Source organism: Trachypithecus francoisi, unplaced genomic scaffold (genome assembly GCF_009764315.1).
Source record: "Trachypithecus francoisi isolate TF-2019V2 unplaced genomic scaffold, Tfra_2.0 Lachesis_group12, whole genome shotgun sequence".
Lineage (NCBI taxonomy): Eukaryota > Metazoa > Chordata > Mammalia > Primates > Cercopithecidae > Trachypithecus > Trachypithecus francoisi.
The window spans coordinates 111990339-112010898 of NW_022681457.1; the positions used below are offsets into that span (position 1 = coordinate 111990339).

Consider the following 20560-nt stretch of genomic DNA (forward strand, 5'->3'; position numbering starts at 1 on the left):
GGCCTAGACGGGCGGATCACGAGGTCAGGAGATCGAGACCATCCTGGCTAATACGGTGAAACCCCATCTCTACTAAAAAAAATACAAAAAAAGGCCGGGCGCGGTGGCTCAAGCCTGTAATCCCAGCACTTTGGGAGGCCGAGACAGGTGGATCACGAGGTCAGGAGATCGAGACCATCCTGGCTAACACGGTGAAACCCCGTCTCTACTAAAAAATACAAAAAAATTAGCCGGGCGAGGTGGCGGGCGCCTGTAGTCCCAGCTACTCGGGAGGCTGAGGCAGGAGAATGGCGTAAACCCGGGAGGCGGAGCTTGCAGTGAGCTGAGATCCGGCCACTGCACTCCAGCCTGGGTGACAGAGCGAGACTCCGTCTCAAAAAAAAAACAACAACAACAAAAAATACAAAAAACTAGCCGGGCGACGAGGTGGGCGCCTGTAGTCCCAGCTACTCGGGAGGCTGAGACAGGAGAATGGCGTAAACCCGGGAGGCGGAGCTTGCAGTGAGCTGAGATCCGGCCACTGCACTCCAGCCCGGGTGGCAGAGCAAGACTCCGTCTCAAAAAAAAAAAATGTGGAAACTAAATAAGCATTTGAGAATAAATTAGGAATGTGCAAAGAGAAAATGAAGCAGACAATATTACTGAAAGAGCAGTTACTAACTCCAGGGAGAACAAAAACAAAGTGCAACATTTAGAAAGGAAACATCATCAAAGTGACCTGGGTGGGGAGCTTCACTGGGAATACTATTTACACAGTCATAATAATGTAAAAATGGAATACTAAGTTACTCAAAGAGGATCATATAACCATACTGAAAAACGGGGAAAGGGAATGTGTATGTATAACAACATGAAGTCAAATGATGTCAAGAAATAGCAGTTAGTTCACTTATTTATGAAATATAAAGGTAAATACCTCCACACTGAAGAAACAGCCCAGAGCGTTGAAAGTGGTTGCCTCTGAGGGAGCAGGAATCAGGGAAAGGCAGGAAATTACTGTTTTTTGGTTTTAGACATTTAGAAAGACTTCAACTTAAAAAAGTGAATAAATATCTACTTTGATAAAATCTAATTTGAAAGATAAATTTGTCATAGCAAAATAATTCAGGTAAAAATAATAGGTTTTTAAACACTGTTGTTCTTTTTTTTTTTTTAATTATACTTTAAGTTCTAGGGTACATGTGTACAACGTGCAGGTTTGTTACATATGTATACTTGTGCCATGTTGGTGTGCTGCACCCATCAACTCGTCAGCACCCATCAATTCATCATTTATATCATGTATAACTCCCAATGCAATCCCTCCCCTCTCCCCACTCCCCATGATAGGCCCCAGTGTGTGATGTTCCCCTTCCCGAGTCCAAATGATCTCAATGTTCAGTTCCCACCTATGAGTGAGAACATGCGGTGTTTGGTTTTCTGTTCTTGTGATAGTTTGCTAAGAATGATGGTTTCCAGCTGCATCCATGTCCCTACAAAGGACACAAACTCATCCTTTTTTATGGCTGCATAGTATTCCATGGTGTATATGTGCCACATTTTCTTAATCCAGTCTGTCACAGATGGACATTTGGGTTGATTCCAAGTTTTTGCTATTGTGAATAGTGCCGCAATAAACATACGTGTGCATGTGTCTTTATAGCAGCATGATTTATAATCCTTTGGGTATATACCCAAAAATCACAAGCATTCTTATACACCAGTAACAGACAAACAGAGAGCCAAATCATGAATGAACTTCCATTCACAATTGCTTCAAAGAGAATAAAATACCTAGGAATCCAACTTACAAGGGATGTAAAGGACCTCTTCAAGCAGAACTACAAACCACTGCTCAGTGAAATCAAAGAGAACACAAACAAATGGAAGAACATACCATGCTCATGGATAGGAAGAATCAATATCGTGAAAATGGCCATACTGCCCAAGGTTATTTATAGATTCAATGCCATTCCCATCAAGCTACCAATGACTTTCTTCACAGAATTGGAAAAAACTGCTTTAAAGTTCATATGGAACCAAAAAAGAGCCCGCATTGCCAAGACAATCCTAAGTCAAAAGGACAAAGCTGGAGGCGTCACGCTACCTGACTTCAAACTATACTACAAGGCTACAGTAACCAAAACAGCATGGTACTGGTACCAAAACAGAGATATAGACCAGTGGAACAGAACAGAGTCCTCAGAAATAATACCACACATCTACAGCCATCTGATCTTTGACAAACCTGAGAGAAACAAGAAATGGGGAAAGGATTCCCTATTTAATAAATGGTGCTGGGAAAATTGGCTAGCCATAAGTAGAAAGCTGAAACTAGGTCCTTTCCTTACTCCTTATACGAAGATTAATTCAAGATGGATTAGAGACTTAAATGTTAGACCTAATACCATAAAAACCCTAGAAGAAAACCTAGGTAGTACCATTCAGGACATAGGCATGGGCAAGGACTTCATGTCTAAAACACCAAAAGCAACGGCAGCAAAAGCCAAAATTGACAAATGGGATCTAATTAAACTAAAGAGCTTCTGCACAGCAAAAGAAACTACCATCAGAGTGAACAGGCAACCTACAGAATGGGAGAAAATTTTTGCAATCTACTCATCTGACAAAGGGCTAATATCCAGAATCTACAAAGAACTCAAACAAATATACAAGAAAAAAACAAACAACCCCATCAAAAAGTGGGCAAAGGATATGAACAGACATTTCTCAAAAGAAGACATTCATACAGCCAACAGACACATGAAAAAATGCTCATCATCACTCGCCATCAGAGAAATGCACATCAAAACCACAATGAGATACCATCTCACACCAGTTAGAATGGCAATCATTAAAAAGTCAGGAAACAACAGGTGTTGGAGAGGATGTGGAGAAATAGGAACACTTTTACACTGTTGGTGGGATTGTAAACTAGTTCAACCATTATGGAAAACAGTATGGCAATTCCTCAAGGATCTAGAACTAGATGTTGTTCTTCTTTTTTTGAGACAGAGTCTTACTCTGTTACCCAGGCTGGAGTGCAGTGGCACAATTTCAGCTCACTGCAACCTCTGCCTCCTAGGTTCAAGCAATTCTCATGTCTCAGCCTCCTGAGTAGCTGGGACTAGGGGTGTGTGCCACCATGCCCAGCTAATTTCTGTATTTTTAGTAGAGACAGGGTTTCATCACGTTGGCCAGGCTAGTCTTGAACTCTGGCCTCAGGTGATCTGCCCACCTCAGCCTCCCAACGTCCTGGGATTACAGGCGTGAGCCACCACGCCTGGCCAACACTGTTCTTATTAATTGCACAGAAGATACTAAATATTTATTAAATACATCTAAGGTATAAAAAAACTAAAAAATCAGAGGATCACTAGCTAATTTTATAAACAATTAGTAAAACTATAACAATTGTTTTCAAGGAGGTGTGATGGACCCGGTAATGAGGGAAAAAATGCCTGTAATTAACCCCCCCAACACACACCATATACACAAATGCAATTTTGTTGTTTTCAAGAATAAACAGTAAGTCAAATCACTAAAAAATGAGTTCTTCAAGAAAACTATAGGGAAACTGCTTTAATGACCATGTAAGAGTGACTTAAGAATATTAACACACAAATCAAACAGCTTGGTGATTCTTCAGAGCAGTTTGTCCTCAATTATTTAAATATTTCCAGTACTTAATACCTATTAAATGCCTGAAATATAGCAGGAGTTCAAGACTGAATTAATAAATTTCTACTGTCAATTTGCCTAAACGCACTAAGTGATGGATCTGAATATCACAAGTCAGAATTGGCTTAACTGAATAAAGTGGGCCCTCAATAGTTCAAACAAAAATAGAAGCACACTTGAAGATTTGCATCGTCTCACTAAAGGATAGAAAAGCACTTCACATGTGGTAATTTGGCCTCTAACGCCTCAGGAGGTGGGCAGGTGCCAGTTATTACCACTCTAACTGTGCTGGGGCAATCCGTAAAGTCTAGGGAATCGATGAGCCCTGGCCTCTGTCCATCCTGGCATCACTCCGTGAGATCACCATGGATTCTAGCCAGGATTCCTGTGACCCATACGCTTCATAACGAGAGGTGAGGTTTTGCTCTGTCTCGCCTTTGAAGTCTCCTGCAGTCCCTGGGATTTTATGATACAGTTTGGGTCACCCCTGCCATTATCGATGTTTGAAGTATGTTTGGGGAAATCTGCTAGGAGTTGTCTCTGGTGTTAACACAGAACAACTGCCTCATAAAAACTGCTTTCTACAAGGAGTTCAAAGGAGCTTATCCAAATATTGTGGGTTTATCCTACTCCACCAACTTTGCTAGGGGAGAAAGTTGAGGTTTTGGCAAGTGAATTCTGAAACAGATACACCTTCTCGAGTACCTGCAAGAGTCAGGGCAGTGCAAATACAACCAAGCAGCCTTTGGACAAGATCCTGCACTTTGAAGTAATCTACTCTACACTTACTATCCTGCCGAAATGAAAATTTATTGGGATGGTAGGTTAAGGTGAAGGACTAAATGAGGTAAATTATTGTAAGAGGTCTTTCTGATATGTGATAAAATCTTTCCAATGGTTACTTCCAGAATCCCAGTAAAAGTCAGGAGCAAACCAGGAGGGCTGACAACTGTTGGCAGGAAGCTAAAGGGAAGCATTGCATTACGGCGGCTCCTACGGTTTAGTCCGAATTAGTCCATCATTTATCAGCAAGATGATGGATTATCAATCACCGTATTTTCAAATAAAGCAGCTTGTCAAAAAAATTAACCAGGTACATTTGTTGGCTGGTGGCATGTATGCAGAGTCACAGAAGGTGAGGAGAGTGGCACCTGCACATTTTCATAAATCTCTTCAGTCTTGCTAACTGGAAAACAGCTGTATTCTCCTATCTGCTTCTACAGTCAATCTGTTACAATATCACACATCGTGTAACTTCTGGAAAACTCCACTGAATACTCTTTAGAGAATACTATTATAAAAATTGTTATAAATTTTTAAATCTATCAATTTAAATCTATAAACATAAATTTAAATTTATAAATCTATAAATTCATATATAAGTATATGAATATATACAAATAGGTTTTAGGTTATGGATCTGGGGTTCCCCAGGGGGTCCCTAGACCATATTTTGAGACCCTCTGTTCTTTTTTTTTGAGACGGAGTCTCGCTCTGTCGCCCAGGCTGGAGTGCAGTGGCCGGATCTCAGCTCACTGCAAGCTCCGCCTCCCGGGTTTACGCCATTCTCTCGCCTCAGCCTCCCAAGTAGCTGGGACTACAGGCGCCCGCCATCTCGCCCGGCTAATTTTTTTGTACTTTTTTTTTAGTAGAGACGGGGTTTCACCGTGTTAGCCATAATGGTCTCGATCTCCTGACCTCGTGATCCGCCCGTCTCGGCCTCCCAAAGTGCTGGGAGAGACCCTCTGTTCTAAAGGAACCCATATGTACAAATTCTCTCTGCTAATCAGAAAGTGGTTTCCTCAATGTATTTAAGTAAATCCACTAAGGATACAGATAAGTAACATTATTAATTTGAATTATATAAGCCCAATATAACAAAAGTTTTTTTTTTTTTGAGACAGGGTTTCACTCCCATCACCCAGGCTGGAGTGCAGTGGCGCAATCTCAGCTCACTCCAGCCTTGACCTCCTGGGCTCAAGCGATTTTCTTGCCTCAGCCTCTGGAGTAAGTGGGACCACCACAGGTGTGTGCCACCACACCCGGCTAATTTTTGTATATTTTTGTAGAGACAGGGTTTCACTATGTTGCCCAGGCTGGTCTTGAGCTTGTGAGCTCAAATGATCTACCTGCCCCAGCTTCCCAAAGTGTTGGGATTACAGGTGTGAGCCACCACACCCAGCTTCTTTTAGAGTATATTGTGATAAGAACGTTTTATTAATTCAACCTTATTTTTCCTCCATTTGACAAGTTAGTGAGAAATTTAGCAAGAAAATGTCTTTGAAAAGGAGTCTGGCAAAAGACTACCAGATAAATATATCAGGGCAAGAAAACCATGGATGAATTATAACACCCAAACCTATCTTCCCTTTCCTCAATACTTCCGAGCCATTATCTGTAATACAACAGTGAGTCTTTAAGTCCCTGCCGGTGTATCTCAGAATTATCTTCCAGTCTAAAGCTCTCTGGGAGCAGGCGAGTTGAACTCAAACCTGGGTCCTCCTGTTAAAGATTTCAATTTTATCTTGAGCAAAGGTGGATGATGCTGTAAGGGAAAACCATGAGAGACATGGGATAGTCATGAAAACCTAAAAATAAGTAAATCCAATGCCTTTACTGAGGAGTTCCACAAATAACAAATGGCTCTTCAACTTTCTCTAATGCACAAAATACAAATTTTTTTCTCAAAAAGAAATATAGATACTGTTTTATTTTTTCTTGAAGTTCAAGCCAAAAATCTCAAATGTCTATCTTATACATATGTAATATTAGGTGCCACCTTAGAGTTTTAAAAACAAATTCACTGAACACAGAAGGGACTACAGATGTATAATGGCTACATTATTTAATTTTTAAATGGAATAACCTCAAATCAGAAAGTAAATGGAATAACTCCAAATTACACTTCCCACTCCTTTTCTTTGCACAAGGACCTGTTGGTTGAGATGCAAGGACTGGACTTTGAAGAGATGTTGATTCAGATGTAAATTCAGTAGATTTTTTTTTTTTTTTTAACTTTTGGAGGCAGGATTGTGTGGTTTCTATGAAGTCAGTCATCTCTGCATGCCAAAAATGGCAAAAATTAAATGCTCTCCTTTCTAGAAATGATTATAATGTACCATGACCAAAAAAGTGGGTTTTCTCCTAACAGATAATCTTGCATAAAAATGACTCTTGGGATTTCAGAAATGGAAAGGCTTTTCTCAAACACGTGTGTGCATGAACACACACACTTTGCATTTTTTCCAACAATAGATCTGAGCTTTCCATAAGTTATGTTATAATGAGAATGGCATCGTCTGGGGCCTTTGAGTGAAAGGGGAATACAGTATTTAGAGTTCAGCGAGAGGGAAGAAGCCTGTCTCAGAAAATAAGATTTCTCTGCTTATGTTCCTGTGAGAGGAATTTTAACTTATAAGGCAAGAAGGACTGTTAAGATGCTTCTTTAAAATATCTGATCCTGGCTGGGCGTGTTGGCTCACGCCTGTAATCCCAACACTTTGAAAGGTCAAGGTCAGCAGATCATGAGGTCAGGAGTTCAAGACCAGCCTGGCCAACATGGTGAAACCCCATCTCTACTGAAAATATAAGAATTAGCTGGGCGAGGTGGCGTGCGCCTGCCATCCCAGCTACTCTGGAGGCTGAGGCAGGAGAACTGCTTGAACCTGGGAGGTGGAGGATGCAGTGAGCCGAGATTGTGCCGCTGCACTCCAGCCTGGGTGACAGAGCAAGACTCTGTCTCGAAAAAAATAAAAATAAAATATCTGATTCTATGATTTCATCAGCTTAATTTCAGAGCCAAGTGAGACATCCAATGTTATCAACATAGACCTTAGCGTTCTTCTGGGGTTGCTCATGTAAATGACCCATCTACCTTCAAGCATTCTCTGGAAAGACCCGGTTTGGCAAGATCGGGAAGTGAGAATATATGGCTGTCACCTCACAAACATATATGCAAGGGTGAGTAGAAGATAAAGGGACTGTCACTATATCTACTGTGCCATGTTTGGACAACAGAGGAGAGATTTGACAGTCCCTTCCCTTCAGCTGGATATAGCAATAATTTTTCAGTTTCACTGAAATGTAATTCCTTTTTCATGATGAAACTGACATGTTAACTAACACAGTGGCTGTCCCAAGCAGCAGATGGTTACCAAGCCAAAAGACAGATATGCCCAAAGACTAGAACAGAGCCTTAGGGTCAAACAGGTACAAGTGCCAGCTTTTCACCCTTACCATATACATGACTGTATATGGATGCCACCACAGCATACAGAACTCATCTGGAAGGAGCCTGCTGGAACTTCCTAGATGAGTATGAGGCAGGAGCCACAAGATAACATATCAGATCTTTCTGAAATGTTACTTTTACTGGGTAACAATTAAAAATATTTTCTTATGAAGCCAAACATGGAATAAAATATAAAACCCATTTACAGTTTTAAGGAACAGGAACTCTGAAAGAAATATTGAACTTGATCCACTTCTAGATACATAGAGTATCAGCCTACTCTCCTGCCTTGAATGGAATATTAGTGGGGAAAAAAGATGAATGCTGGTATATCCTAATAAACATTTGAATCTTTACTCAATTTTTACCTTTGGAAGTTCCCTAAAGGCTCAACTCAAGCCAATTCTGCTTGATGTGCTATGTGTAATACCAAGTATAAGAAATAGCTGCTTTCAGAGCACAGTAATTAAAAGCAGTATTACCCAACTAGTATGAAAAAGTTAATGGTAGCATTTCCTAAGTTCTCTTTGCAGACTTTTTGCTGACCTGTCCAACCTGACTGCATTCAGGCTCTAGTGACCCAAGACAGTCTTAGTCCTTTTATCCTGGAGAATCATGAGTAAGGTGCAAACACTGTTAACGAAAGGGGCATTTCCTTAAGAAAACCCATTTCCGTTTCACATCTAAGAGGTTATTCACCAGAAGTGTCTTTTTTTTTTTTTTTTTTTTTGAGACAGAGTCTCGCTCTGTCGCCCAGGCTAGAGTGCAGTGGCCGGATCTCAGCTCACCGCAAGCTCCGCCTCCCGGGTTTACGCCATTCTCCTGCCTCAGCCTCCCGAGTAGCTGGGACTACAGGGGCCCGCCACCTCGCCCGGCTAGTTTTTTGTATTTTTTAGTAGAGACGGGGTTTCACCATGTTAGCCAGGATGGTCTCGATCTCCTGACCTCGTGATCCACCCGTCTCGGCCTCCCAAAGTGCTGGGATTATAGGCTTGAGCCACCGCGCCCGGCCACCAGAAGTGTCTTAACAGATTTTGGGTGGTGTGTTGGGACTGTTTTTACTGAAAAAGTCAAATACGCCCACCATAAATCTTTTCTGTGAAATCAACCAAAAAGTTTCTTTTTCAAAAGCTCTTAGAGCAAATGGAATTTACATATACGTGCACAATCTGAGGGTCCTGGGATTCCAGAACATTATCAGTCCTGATGGCTATATTCTTCAACACTGATCTATCATTATCCTTCAAATTCCCCTTCCTCCTTATCTAACTTAAATAACAAGATAAGCTCCAACACTCCTGAGCTTTGCTAAATTAGTTTAAATATTTCAAGTTCTGCCAACTCCTACTTCTCTCCCCACTTTTGGGTCTTGACTTAAAAGGTGAAGAAATATTTTAGAGGAAACCTCAGGGCCCAGCTTCATCAATCTTCATCTGCTACTTCCCTAAAATGTCATGCACCCCATAGTCTGCAACAGATGGTATCTGGAGAAACAAACAAGCAAACACATAGTGAGAGGCAGACATTCCTTTCTTCTCAAAGGTATTTTTGCCTTCTTTTGTGAAACGGCTGCTCCTGAGTCTCTGCAACTTTCTACTAAGTATCTTTTCAAACACTACCATCAGAGGCCGTCACATTTACACAGTGGACTGGGCACTCTTACATGGCTTGGCACCTTGCTTGGGCCTGGTCTGTTTGAAGGGTAGCAGGCTCTTCACATAGCTTCAGTGGCACCTCAAGTGTGGCTGCATCTGTGCCATTTTCATAAACTTTACTTGGGAACAGACAAATGTGGCCCAATACACGTAGGCCAGAAGATGCAACCTGAGCCAGCAGAACGTTGCCTTGGAAAAGGTTTCCTATTTCAGTTCCAAACCACACATACTTGTACAGTGAACAAATGCAGTGGGGGATATTGGTCCACAACACTCATGTTGAGGCCAAAGGCTCTGCAGTCCTCCGCCCTCTTCTCTCCCCACCCCCACCTGCCTTCCTGAGAACTATTGGGTTGCCTGGAAATTTCAGAGGAAAGTTAGGTGGCTGTCGTTTGGAATGCCAGCGCACTCCAACAAGGAGAACTTGGAAGTATTTTAATCTAAAAGAACAGAAGGAGGGGGGTTCCCTATAAATAAAATCATGTTCAAATAAACACAAAAAGGAGCCAATGTTTCCTGTAAGGCCACTTTTCAGATGGATTACTGGAAGGAGTACTCTTTCACAGTTTTATGGCTTACTTTCCTATCATCTGCTTAAAATTTGGGTCTTTTAAAACATAGATGCTAAGATCTAAGCCTTTACTTGGATGAAATATTACAAAGGAAGCAGAAAGTCTCATTCCAATTGCAGGCTCAGAGGCAGAACTCTTGGACTCTTGGGTTCTATTCCTGGCTTGGTCCCTGGGCTCAGGTCAACCTTCGGTCAGAATCTCACTTCTAATCCCTTCAAATCATTTGTTAGTCCCTGTTGTCTAAACAGTGGGGAAAAACCCTGAGTAACACCCCTGGATCCTGTTCAATCAACTGGGATGGTTGGAGATGGTTATAACTCACTTCCAAGAAACCAGGGTGATTTATCCCTCGGTGATAGTGTTAGAGCCAGTATGTTCCTAAGAGATACAGTGTCATCAGAACAAACTGGCACTGAAACATTTCTCCACCTGCAAGGATCTCTGCGCTCCTTTAGTAGGACTTTAAAATAATATCACCCAGCATTTTTATAGTTCTTTATAGCTTCCACATTAAAATAACTCTGGTTGGGCTTCAAACTCCTGAGAAGTAGAATAAACAGAGAAATAAATTTATCCCCAATTTATAGACGAAAAAACTAAAATTGAGTCTTACATAGATGTCTTGACTTGACCCAGGGCCCAAAGCTAATAAGTAAGGAGGCTGGGACTCTGGCCTGTTGTTTTCCAGATCAAGCGTTCTCTCTGTGTTTGACAGGGTCTCACTGTTGACCAGGCTGGAGTGCAGGGGCACAATCATAGCTCACTGCAGCCTCAACCTTCCAGGCTCCAGCAGTCTTCCCACCTCAGCCTCCCAAGTAGCAAGGACCAGAGGTGCACACCACCATACCCAGCAATATGGTGCCCAGGCTGGTCTCAAACTCCTGGGCTCAAGCGATCCTACCACCTTGGCCTCCCAGAGTGTAGGATTACAGGTGTGAGTCACCACGCCCAGCCCAAGCACTCTCTTCTAACGCATGGCTCCTCATGAATACTTCTGGACCAGGACAAATGGACTGAGGGACAATGCTGATACGGCTGCTATTTATCCCTTCAGAAAAATCTGTAATTTTGGCTTTTTCTGCACAAAAAAGGACACTGATCCACTAATCCAAACATATGCCCCTCTTGCCTCTGGCAACTTCTGCCATGGCTCTCCTGCTACTGGCACCTCCAGGAATAGAGAAGGGATGTGGAAGTTAATCCCCCTCCTTTGAGGATATATGAAGATGGGCTGTGCCTCAATTATCACGGTGGTTTTTGTTTCCAGGAGGAGTGAATGGTTAGGCAGATAGCTGTGTCATGAAACTTGCAGTTAAACTTCGTTATTCATTTTTTTCTGCAGCCTACAAAGTTGGAACTTGCAGTTCAACTTCAATTAGGCTGCCCAATTACTGTCTGCTTTGAGTCAAGCTGCACAACTTTTCTATATCCCGAGTGCCTCATCTACATGGAAATGTAAAACTTCATTGGGCTGAGATGAGGAGTGGCTGGTGCTGACTGTGAATGCCTCCCCAGTGCCTTTGTGAGGGCATGGTCTCTGCTGCTGAGGTCCGGATAAGGCTAAGGTGGCAGGCCAGAGGAACCAGACAGAGAAAAATGCAATGTTGGTCAAGACCTGAATCATGTCAGCATGTAGGTAATAGTAAAGTAAATCTTGAGTCAGCAGGGAAGTAACTATCTGGAATGCCATATCTTGACACTAACTGACTCTGAAACATGTACAAGAGAAATCCAATGAGCCCCCACCCCGCAGACCGAGGCAGCAGGGTGCAAAGCAGTGCTGCTGGACACAGGGTCAAGAGATAGGCTGGGTATGAGTCTAGGTCTACCATCTCTGACCAGCTGTGTGGCTGTGGAGAAAGCTCCATGACTTGAGACAAGCTTCTCTGGACTGTCTTGTCTTCATTTGTAAATCAAGTATGAAGATTAAATGGGATTCCACACGTGGAAGCACAAAGACAATGCCTGGCACATAGATAAGTTCCTTCCTTTTGGTGTTGCACACACAGTAGTTCCCTTTTACCCGGAAGGTGATTCTCTCTTCTCTTCCCCTGGCCAACTCCTACTTCATACTCCAGGCTTCACCTCAAATATTACTTCCCTGGAAAAGCCTGTCTCAACTCCCCTGATCACTAGGTTAGCCACCCTCCTTCTCCTCATCACCTTCTCTGATCATAGTCTCACAGCACCCTGTAAGTCTCCTCTATGTCATTGTCACAATTTCAGCAAATAAGTGTTTATATGATTGTTTTATGTTTGCTGCCCTGCTTGATTATAAGCTCTTTGAGACCAGGGAGAGTTTTGGTTTCTGCTATTCCCAACCCTGAGTTCATAGGGAATTTTCAATGACTATTTACTGACAGGGAATGAGTAAATGGCAGCTATGGACTGGCTGACACAAAATCACACGACAATGTTGAACAACTAATAAAGACGACAAGAATGTCCCTCTCAAAGACATTCTTTCTGCAGTGACTGTGGACACATCACTTGTGCTCCTAAAAAGAATGAAAAACCTCATCAAGACTTTCAAGCTGACAATGTATAAAATTCAAGCCATTTCTTTCTTGTCAACATTATTAAAACTTCACAGCACAAAATCATCTTTAAAAAATTTATCACGTATACCTTGAACCCTTTTTGTCAATCAATCCCTTGGCTATTTTGACATTTTAAGAATACACATGCTTCTTTGGGAACTCTTAGGCGTCTTCAGCTTTACACTTCATTAAGTCTTATTATCTTAACAAATACTGGAGGTGGACTTCTTGGGCTTCGAGCAGAGATGGAAAAACTAACTGGAAATACTTTCGAAGCCTCCTCACTGCCTGCCCCTCCCCACAGCTTCATAAATGCTTCAAAATATACTCAAGGATTGTTTTAGTTTTGTATCTGAGAATAGAATGTAACTTAACTAAAGTAAACCATACAGAGTTTACTCAGCTGCTTCCAGATGGAAGGCATTCTGGCACAGCACACTGCATGGCCCCAGTCCACAATCGGAGCGTTTCCCCTACTGCAGTAATGTGTCTTCAGTAAGTTTTCCTGGTGACAGACAAATGGATTCACTTCAATTGGGGACAATTTCACTTCACATCCTATTTGAGGGAGTGACAGAGTGTGGACGTGGGCCAGGCCCTAGGCATTCTAAAAGGGCGTACTAATTCACTCAGGGAAAATCTATTATCGAGGCAGCAGCAAAATCCTTCTGGGCTTAAGTCGAGTCTAGCTTGGCTGGGCCCTTAACATTCATTATACCCTTTGTTGATAAGAATCCCCAAGTAGTCACTCTGGAAAAGGGAAGCTAAAATAGGCCATTCAAGCAAATAGCTATGTTAAAGTGGTTGGGTTCTGTCGGGTGTGGAACCATATGGGCTGTCCCTGATTTCCAGTCTCAGTTGGTATCAAGGCCAGGCGGCAATCCCACAGCAGAACTGCCGACCTGCTGGGGGGATGGGGGGTGGCACTTTTCTTTATGAGGCTGGAGCTGGCACTTTCAAGCAGAAGGAAAATTAAGAAGGAACAGACCCACGTGGTGAACTGCAACTGCGGGGATTCTAGAACTATACCACGGGGTGCAGGAGTAAGAACCAGACTACAATCTGACAATTTTCTTCATGGGCATGTGGGGATCCAGTTGGCTTGGTGAACAGAAGAAACTTCTAACAATTTAATCCTATTTCTGACCTCTCTAGTGGAGAAAAATAACATACTCATATATACCTATATATAAAACATGCTATATATACATACATATATAAAATATATAGCATATATAAAATATGATATATATCTCTCTCTCTCTGAAAAAATTCATGCCAGGTTTCTGTACCTCATTTTCATGTTTTTATTTTAGGCAGATCAGAAATTTCAGTTACAAGTATTTGAATTATAAACCGTATAACTAAGAAAGTGCACAATTAAACACATCAGTATGGATTAGAAGCAGCAGCAGACCTAGGCTGGAAACTGTAAAAGCCACTCTTCCCACGACCACTGACCTGGGGCCACTGAGTGTGGCTGTGTCTCTCACCGCCTGGGCTGTTTCTGATGCAAAATCCAGGGCGCCTGCCACTGGCTTGGTTACAGTGCCAACAAGCCCTTTCCCAAGGCCAGATATGAAGCCGCTGACACCCCCTTCTGTTTTCACACCTTCCACTGTCGAAGTTATAACACTGGTCAGTCCACCAATGATACCTAGTGAAAAAGACAAGGACTGTCGTAACCTGACAAAGACAAAAGCAAAAGCATTTAAAGCCAAACCCTTGATTATGGAACGATAACTTAAGGCCATTCTATTAATCTCTGTGCCGGAGAGGCCACAGACAGGCCAACTCACAGACAGAGGATCCTGCAGATTTGCCCATTAAGTCTAGAGTCAGAGGATATATGTTACATGTTAGTCAGAAGTAAAGTGTGTTCCAGTTTAAAAAAAAAAAAAATCAAAGAAAAGCTGAGAGGTTAACAGTGGCCAATTTTTCGATCCCAGAGCTTGGGCAGCCTATGGACGATCAGGAGAGGATACAGATAGAGGATTACATCAATAGGAGACTAGAAAATCAGGCCTTTGGGGAAAGTTTGAAGATGATGGCATTCTATGACATATAAGGCAGAGGCTGGGCATGGTGGCTCACGCCCGTAATCCCAGCACTTTGGGAGGCCGCAGCAGGCAGATCACGAGGTCAAGAGATCGAGACCATCCTGGCCTACATGGTGAAACCCTGTCTTTACTAAAAATACAAAAATTAGCTGGGCATGGGGATGTGTGTCTGTAGTGCCAGCTACTTGGGAGGCTAAGGCAGGAGAATTGCCTGAACCCAGGAGGTGGAGGTTGCAGTGAGCCAAGATCGTGCCACTGCACTCCAGCCTGGTGACTGAGACACCGAGGGAGGGAGGGAGGGAAGGAGGGCAGAGAGAGATAACTAAATATAGTTGTTCCTTAGTATCCATGCAGGATTGATCCAGGACGCCCTGCAGATACCAAAATCCTAGGATGCTCAAGTCCCTTATATAATGTGCTGCAGGTGCTTGCATATAACCCATGCACACCATCCTGTATAGGTTAAATCACCTCTAGATTATTTATAGTAGCTAATACAATGCCCACATATCACTTCATTTGTGTGGAGTCAACACAGTATTTGAAACGTGAGGCAAATTCACATTTTGCCCTCTGGCACTTTGCGAAATCTTTTTTTCCCAAGTATTTTCCATCCATGGTTGGTTGAATCTGTGGATGTAGAGAGCCGACAGTATACATTTGCAGTGCAGTTTTCAAAGAACACTATGGGGGTGACTGGCCAACCCCACGGGATGCTTGAAATAAGGTAAAAGTTACTGCATGCTTTGATGAAATTTGGTATAGGTGATCATATAAAACCTTCATGAAGAGCACCCCAAAAAGCTGTGAAAGCTGGCTGGGACCCTCAATGAAGTCAGTTCAAAAGACCAATCCAGGTCAAAAAGACATTTCAAACATTTTGCAAGTTGACAGCAATGGCTGAAAACACCTTAGAAGAGGCCAGAAGCTGGCAGAGGCTGAAGAGGTCACAGTCACTGAAGGGAAGAGGCAGCCTGTCCGGGGAGCATCTCCAGGACCTGTGCCAGGGACACTCACAGGATGTTTACCCTCTGACAGTGGGGTGTGAGGAAGCTCTCTAGACTCTTCAGCTCTAGTGAGACAAATTGGTAAAGGAAACTCCTTGGGTGAGAATGCACTAACAATTCGCAACGTTTCTTTTGGATTCTGGGTAAATTTGCTCCAATGAGGCAATATCTCTTTCCAAAACTTTTTTTTTTAAGAAACAGGGTCTCCATCTATCACCCAGGCTGGAGTGCAGTGGCATGATCACAGCTTGCTGCAGCCTTAAACTCCTGGGCTCAAGCAATCCTCCCTCTAGGTCTTCTAAAGTACCGGGTTTACTGTCCTGAGCCACTGCACCCAGCCTCTTCCCAAACTTTGAGAACAAAGTTCTTGGCAGAGCACACACAGGATAGGAATTCAGACTAGGACCTGAGAGACAGAACATGACTGAACCTGGGTCCAGCAGAGCCTGCAGAGAGAACTGAGCACAATTCCCAGTTCTTAACCAAGGGGATTGAGTGGATTCTGTTTCTTGTCATCTTCTAAAGGTCTTTTCATCCTAAAGGAAGACTCTCACTCTAGGACACTGCCTTCATATAACCCAGAGCTCAGTGGATCCTCTTTGGATGAAGCCACTGGCTCCTGGAGAGGCTATACACATTATAGGAATGATTCTTGATGAGAGGTGATTTTGCAACTTTGAACCAATCATGCATTTTTTCAGCACATTTGTGTGTTCATCCAGAAAGGGAGGACAGTCATGCTCTCTCCACACCGCAAGGATGCTGGCCAGATAAAGGCCACCATACATAACAAAGCATTTCATATTCATTTTAAAAGTCTTCGAAAAGTCCAATGTACTGTCGTTACTAGAAAGAATGATTAAACCTTAACCCCAAATGATTGCCCAACACTCAACTTTTAAAATTCATAAACAAGTTACTTTCAGCCAAATTTCACTTCTGGCCTGATGTCTCCTTAGGGACAGCTCCCTTTACGGTTGGGCAGCCTTAGGAAAAGCAAAGGCATTTTGATCCAAATCTCTCCATTAGGAAAGCTGATAAACAAAAACTCTATTCTAAACGTGTCCTAAGCACAAATAGATATATAATTTTTTACTGTCTATATTCCTTCCTCTTCTTCCAAATGCAGATAATTAATACTGATCAGTCTTGATATGACTCTGATAGTTTTGGATGGTTCCTAAGGATCTGGTACAAAGAGTTTAATTTACTAAGCCTTACTATGCATGAGCTACGTGCCAGGTGTCATGTGAGGTATGCAAGGATAAAGGTGAATACAAAGTGGTCTTTCTCCCCTCCTCACATTCTCAATCTATCAGAGACCTCGATGTACACAGTTGGTGACATACACAGCCCAGACTGTGCTCTGTCATGAACTCTAACAGGGACTAATCGAGCTGGGAAAATGTATTTGGGTTGGGACTTACAGGTTGAGTAGGATTTTGATAGACAAGGAAGTGAGGCAGAGGAGGGAGAGCAGGACCATGCATGAGCAAGGACTTGGAGGCACACCTGGGAAGCAGTACATAGCTCTGTGTGGCCAAAGTGCAGCATGGCTGAGGGACGGTGGTTGGAAAAATTGACTGGATTTATAGTTCCAAGGGCCTTGGATGCTGTACTAAGAAATTGTTAACAAAAATGCAACAAAAGGCAAATGACTCAGAATTAAAGCATTAAAAGTCAGAATTCAAAGTCAGAGACCAAATGCATTCACGCCATCAACAACATCTCTTAGGCAGATAAATTTATAATTTTAGTGAATGCACATTTATGCAAAACTAAAAAACACCGAGGCTACAAACCTGGCCGCCAATTCCCCATTTCAATTTCTTTGGAAGGAATGATCACTAAGAAGGCAGAGGTTACAATTCTAAGAAGAGAAGCAGCAGCTACAATTCTAAGAACAGGTCTAGTTGATTACACCTTATGATACTTTGGGAACAGAAGCCAGAGAATGAAAGGAATTGCAATGTGCACAACATTCAGAAAACGAATGAGGAGTTCTCACAGGCTGTCATATTTCAACTGCAAGGGGGATAAAGTAAGAGATCTTGGAAGGTACACCAACACAGGATTTCCTCTGTTGTCAGCTTTCTTTTTTTTTTGAAATGGAGTCTTGCTCTGTCACCAGGAGTGCAGTGGCATGATCTCGGCTCATTGCAATCTCCACCTCCAGGGTTCAAGCAATTCTCCTGCCTCAGCCTCCTGAATAGCTGGGATTACAGGCGTGTACCACCACACCTGTCTAATTTTTGTATTTCTAGTAGAGACGGGGTTTCTTCATGTTGGCCAGGCTGGTCTTGAACTCTTTACCTCAAATGATCCACCCGTCTCAACCTCCCAAAGTGCTGGGATTACACGTGTGAGACACCGCGCCTGGCCTAATTTTTGTATTTTTAGTAGAGGTGGAGTTTCACTGTGTTGGCCAGGCTGGTCTTAAACTCCTGACCTCACGATCCGCTCTCCTCGGCCTCCCAAAATGCTGGGATTAAAAGCTTGAGCCGTCACGTCCAGCCCAGCTCTCTTTTTTTATAGCTGCAATCAGATTGGTACAAAGGCGCCTCTGAGGACCTGCAGCAGCAGAGCCTGATGTCACCTACGACTTACCATGAGCCAGGCCATGGATGCCGGCTACAAGGTGTTCACCACTTGTAGCTGCGTGGTACCTGATGTACTCCCGCTCTGACTGATGCCGATTGTCCATCGTCTTCCCTAAGCCATCTGATAATGTTCCAGCAAACTAGAATGAGTTAAAAACAGGAAAAGAGTTTTCAAGTCTTAGCACTATTTTTACTATTTGAATTACTTTAAATAAATTTAAATACATTTTAGATACGCCCATGTTGGTCTGCAGTGCTGTGATCTCATCTCACTGCAACCTCCGCCTCCCAGGCTCAAGTGATTCGCCTGCCTCAGGCTCCCAACTAGCTGAGATTACAGGTGCGTACCACCACACCTGGCTAATTTTTGTACTTTTAGTAGAGGTAGGGTTTCACCATGTTGGTCAGGCTAGTCTCGAACTCCTGACCTCAAGTGATCTGCCCACCCAGGCCTCCCAAAGGTCTGGGATTACAGGTGTGAGCCACTGTGCCTGGCCAATAATTTAAATATAAATAAATTTAAATATTTTAAATGCAGTTACCTATACTCTCTGCCCCAGGTGAGTGGTTCTCAAAACGACTGAGCACACACAAATTGTGGGATGCATACAATGGAGGACACTAGGCTTTGCAAAGCAACTACTAAAAATCTTTAATGACATTCACTTTCCAGAATACTACTCCAAATTTACTGAAAAAATGAGAGGTATAACAAAATAGTCTTGAGGGAGGAGAAGTGAGCTTCGGGACTGTATCATGGTAAGAACATAGGCTCTTTGCTCTAAGAATCAGTGGAATTCAAAACAGGAAATGTGTCAGTTGCTTTAGGGTTTGGTATCAAATATTTGGAGACATCAAACTCCCTCCAGTAATGCTGTCTTTCATTTATTCAATAATTACTGAGTACCTATGAGGTGCCAAGCTCCATTTGTCAAAAGCCAAAAATGAAATCGGTAGAAAGATTAACAGGTTAGGTCACCTTTGATAGGAGGTGGCAGACTTGAACTCATGATTTCAAATGCAAACCCACCCTCTCTACAATTCAGAGATTTTATTTACCCTGGCATACTTTAACCAGAAAAGCTGTCTCATCCATCAAAGCTGGGATAAAAAGAACATAAAACTCTGTTTTGTCACAAGACAATCTGAAAAGGTTTAAAGTGACAGTTAATAAACCACAGAGTACTTATCCTCATCATTCAGGCATAAAAAGAAAAGGATATCAAATATATAATTAACCTTCTCAGGAAGGATCTACCAAAACAAGTGGTTTAAGTGCCAATGACCCAGGACTAACCTCTTAGAAAACTCACAGGAATGTTCCTTAGATACAAGGCTCAGGGGAAAGCCTCGAGGCAAGCTGCCTGCTTGGAAGGCCCAGGAACTGGGTGGCCATCCGGGGGCCTGTTTCTTTCTCCTTTGGCAAGGGGGTTGGGATGCGTGTTACACAGATCAGATCTGCCTTGGAAACCTTAGTCATGAGGATTCTTGACACAAGTGACATGTGAGTTCTGGGCACAGAAGAGGGACCAGTGAACACAGCAGTAATTCCATGTCAAGTGATGGTTCCTGGAAAAAGCTATGGGAAGACTCATGCCTTTACTCAGGCCAAATATTTTACAACCTAGGGCAGTGATTCCTGACCTTTCCGGAGATGTAACCCCTATCATTATTTGTTTGCCTTCTGCCTTGCCTTCCACATCACTGCCTGTCTAATGAGAGAATTAAAGTTAACGAAAATTAATAACTTCCTTTAGGACAACTGGAAACACCACATGATGCTGCTGGCACCGTGAATCACTAAGGAGTGGCTTCAGTCAGAGACCCCATCCAAGAGTTACCATAGTACAGGAGAAGGGCCACAAGCTGGGGCATCTGACCAAACCCGGTTCCAGTCCTCCCTCGACCATTCTGGTAACTACATGACCCTGAGCAAGCTGGCCTACCTCTGAGCCTCCTCTGCATCCAGAGAGGAGCGACAGTACCCACTTTGTCATGTAGCTGGAAGCATTCGTGACAACGGCTCGGGGGCCTGGTATCTTGTTAGCATTCTTACTGTTCTTATTACTCTGCTACTAGTCCAAGGAGGAACATGCTGCACTGTTTGAGGGAAGCCTGTCGAAGCTTTAGAATTATGGTCATTTGCACTACAGTTTAATGTAATAAGATCCTCTCCTTCCAGCAGATAAACACCAGCCTCCAAAGCAAGTTTTTGGAGTGGTACCATTTATAACA

The 20560-nt window shown here is 42.8% G+C and overlaps 1 protein-coding gene across 7 annotated transcripts in view; it reads right to left on the bottom strand.

The window, feature by feature from the left end:
- VPS13D (vacuolar protein sorting 13 homolog D) overlaps window positions 1-20560 on the bottom strand; it is a 296584-nt gene that overhangs the window by 41122 nt on the left and 234902 nt on the right. For all 7 annotated transcript variants that reach the window (XR_004441096.1, XM_033228304.1, XM_033228300.1 and 4 more), the window contains 2 exons: window positions 18333-18465; window positions 14120-14315 (listed from right to left, as the gene is read on the bottom strand). Coding sequence is in view for 6 of the 7 variants with exons in the window: in XM_033228304.1 (XP_033084195.1) it covers window positions 14120-14315; window positions 18333-18465 (329 nt within the window). In the remaining variant the exon portion in view is untranslated. The remainder of the gene's footprint in view (window positions 1-14119; window positions 14316-18332; window positions 18466-20560) is intronic.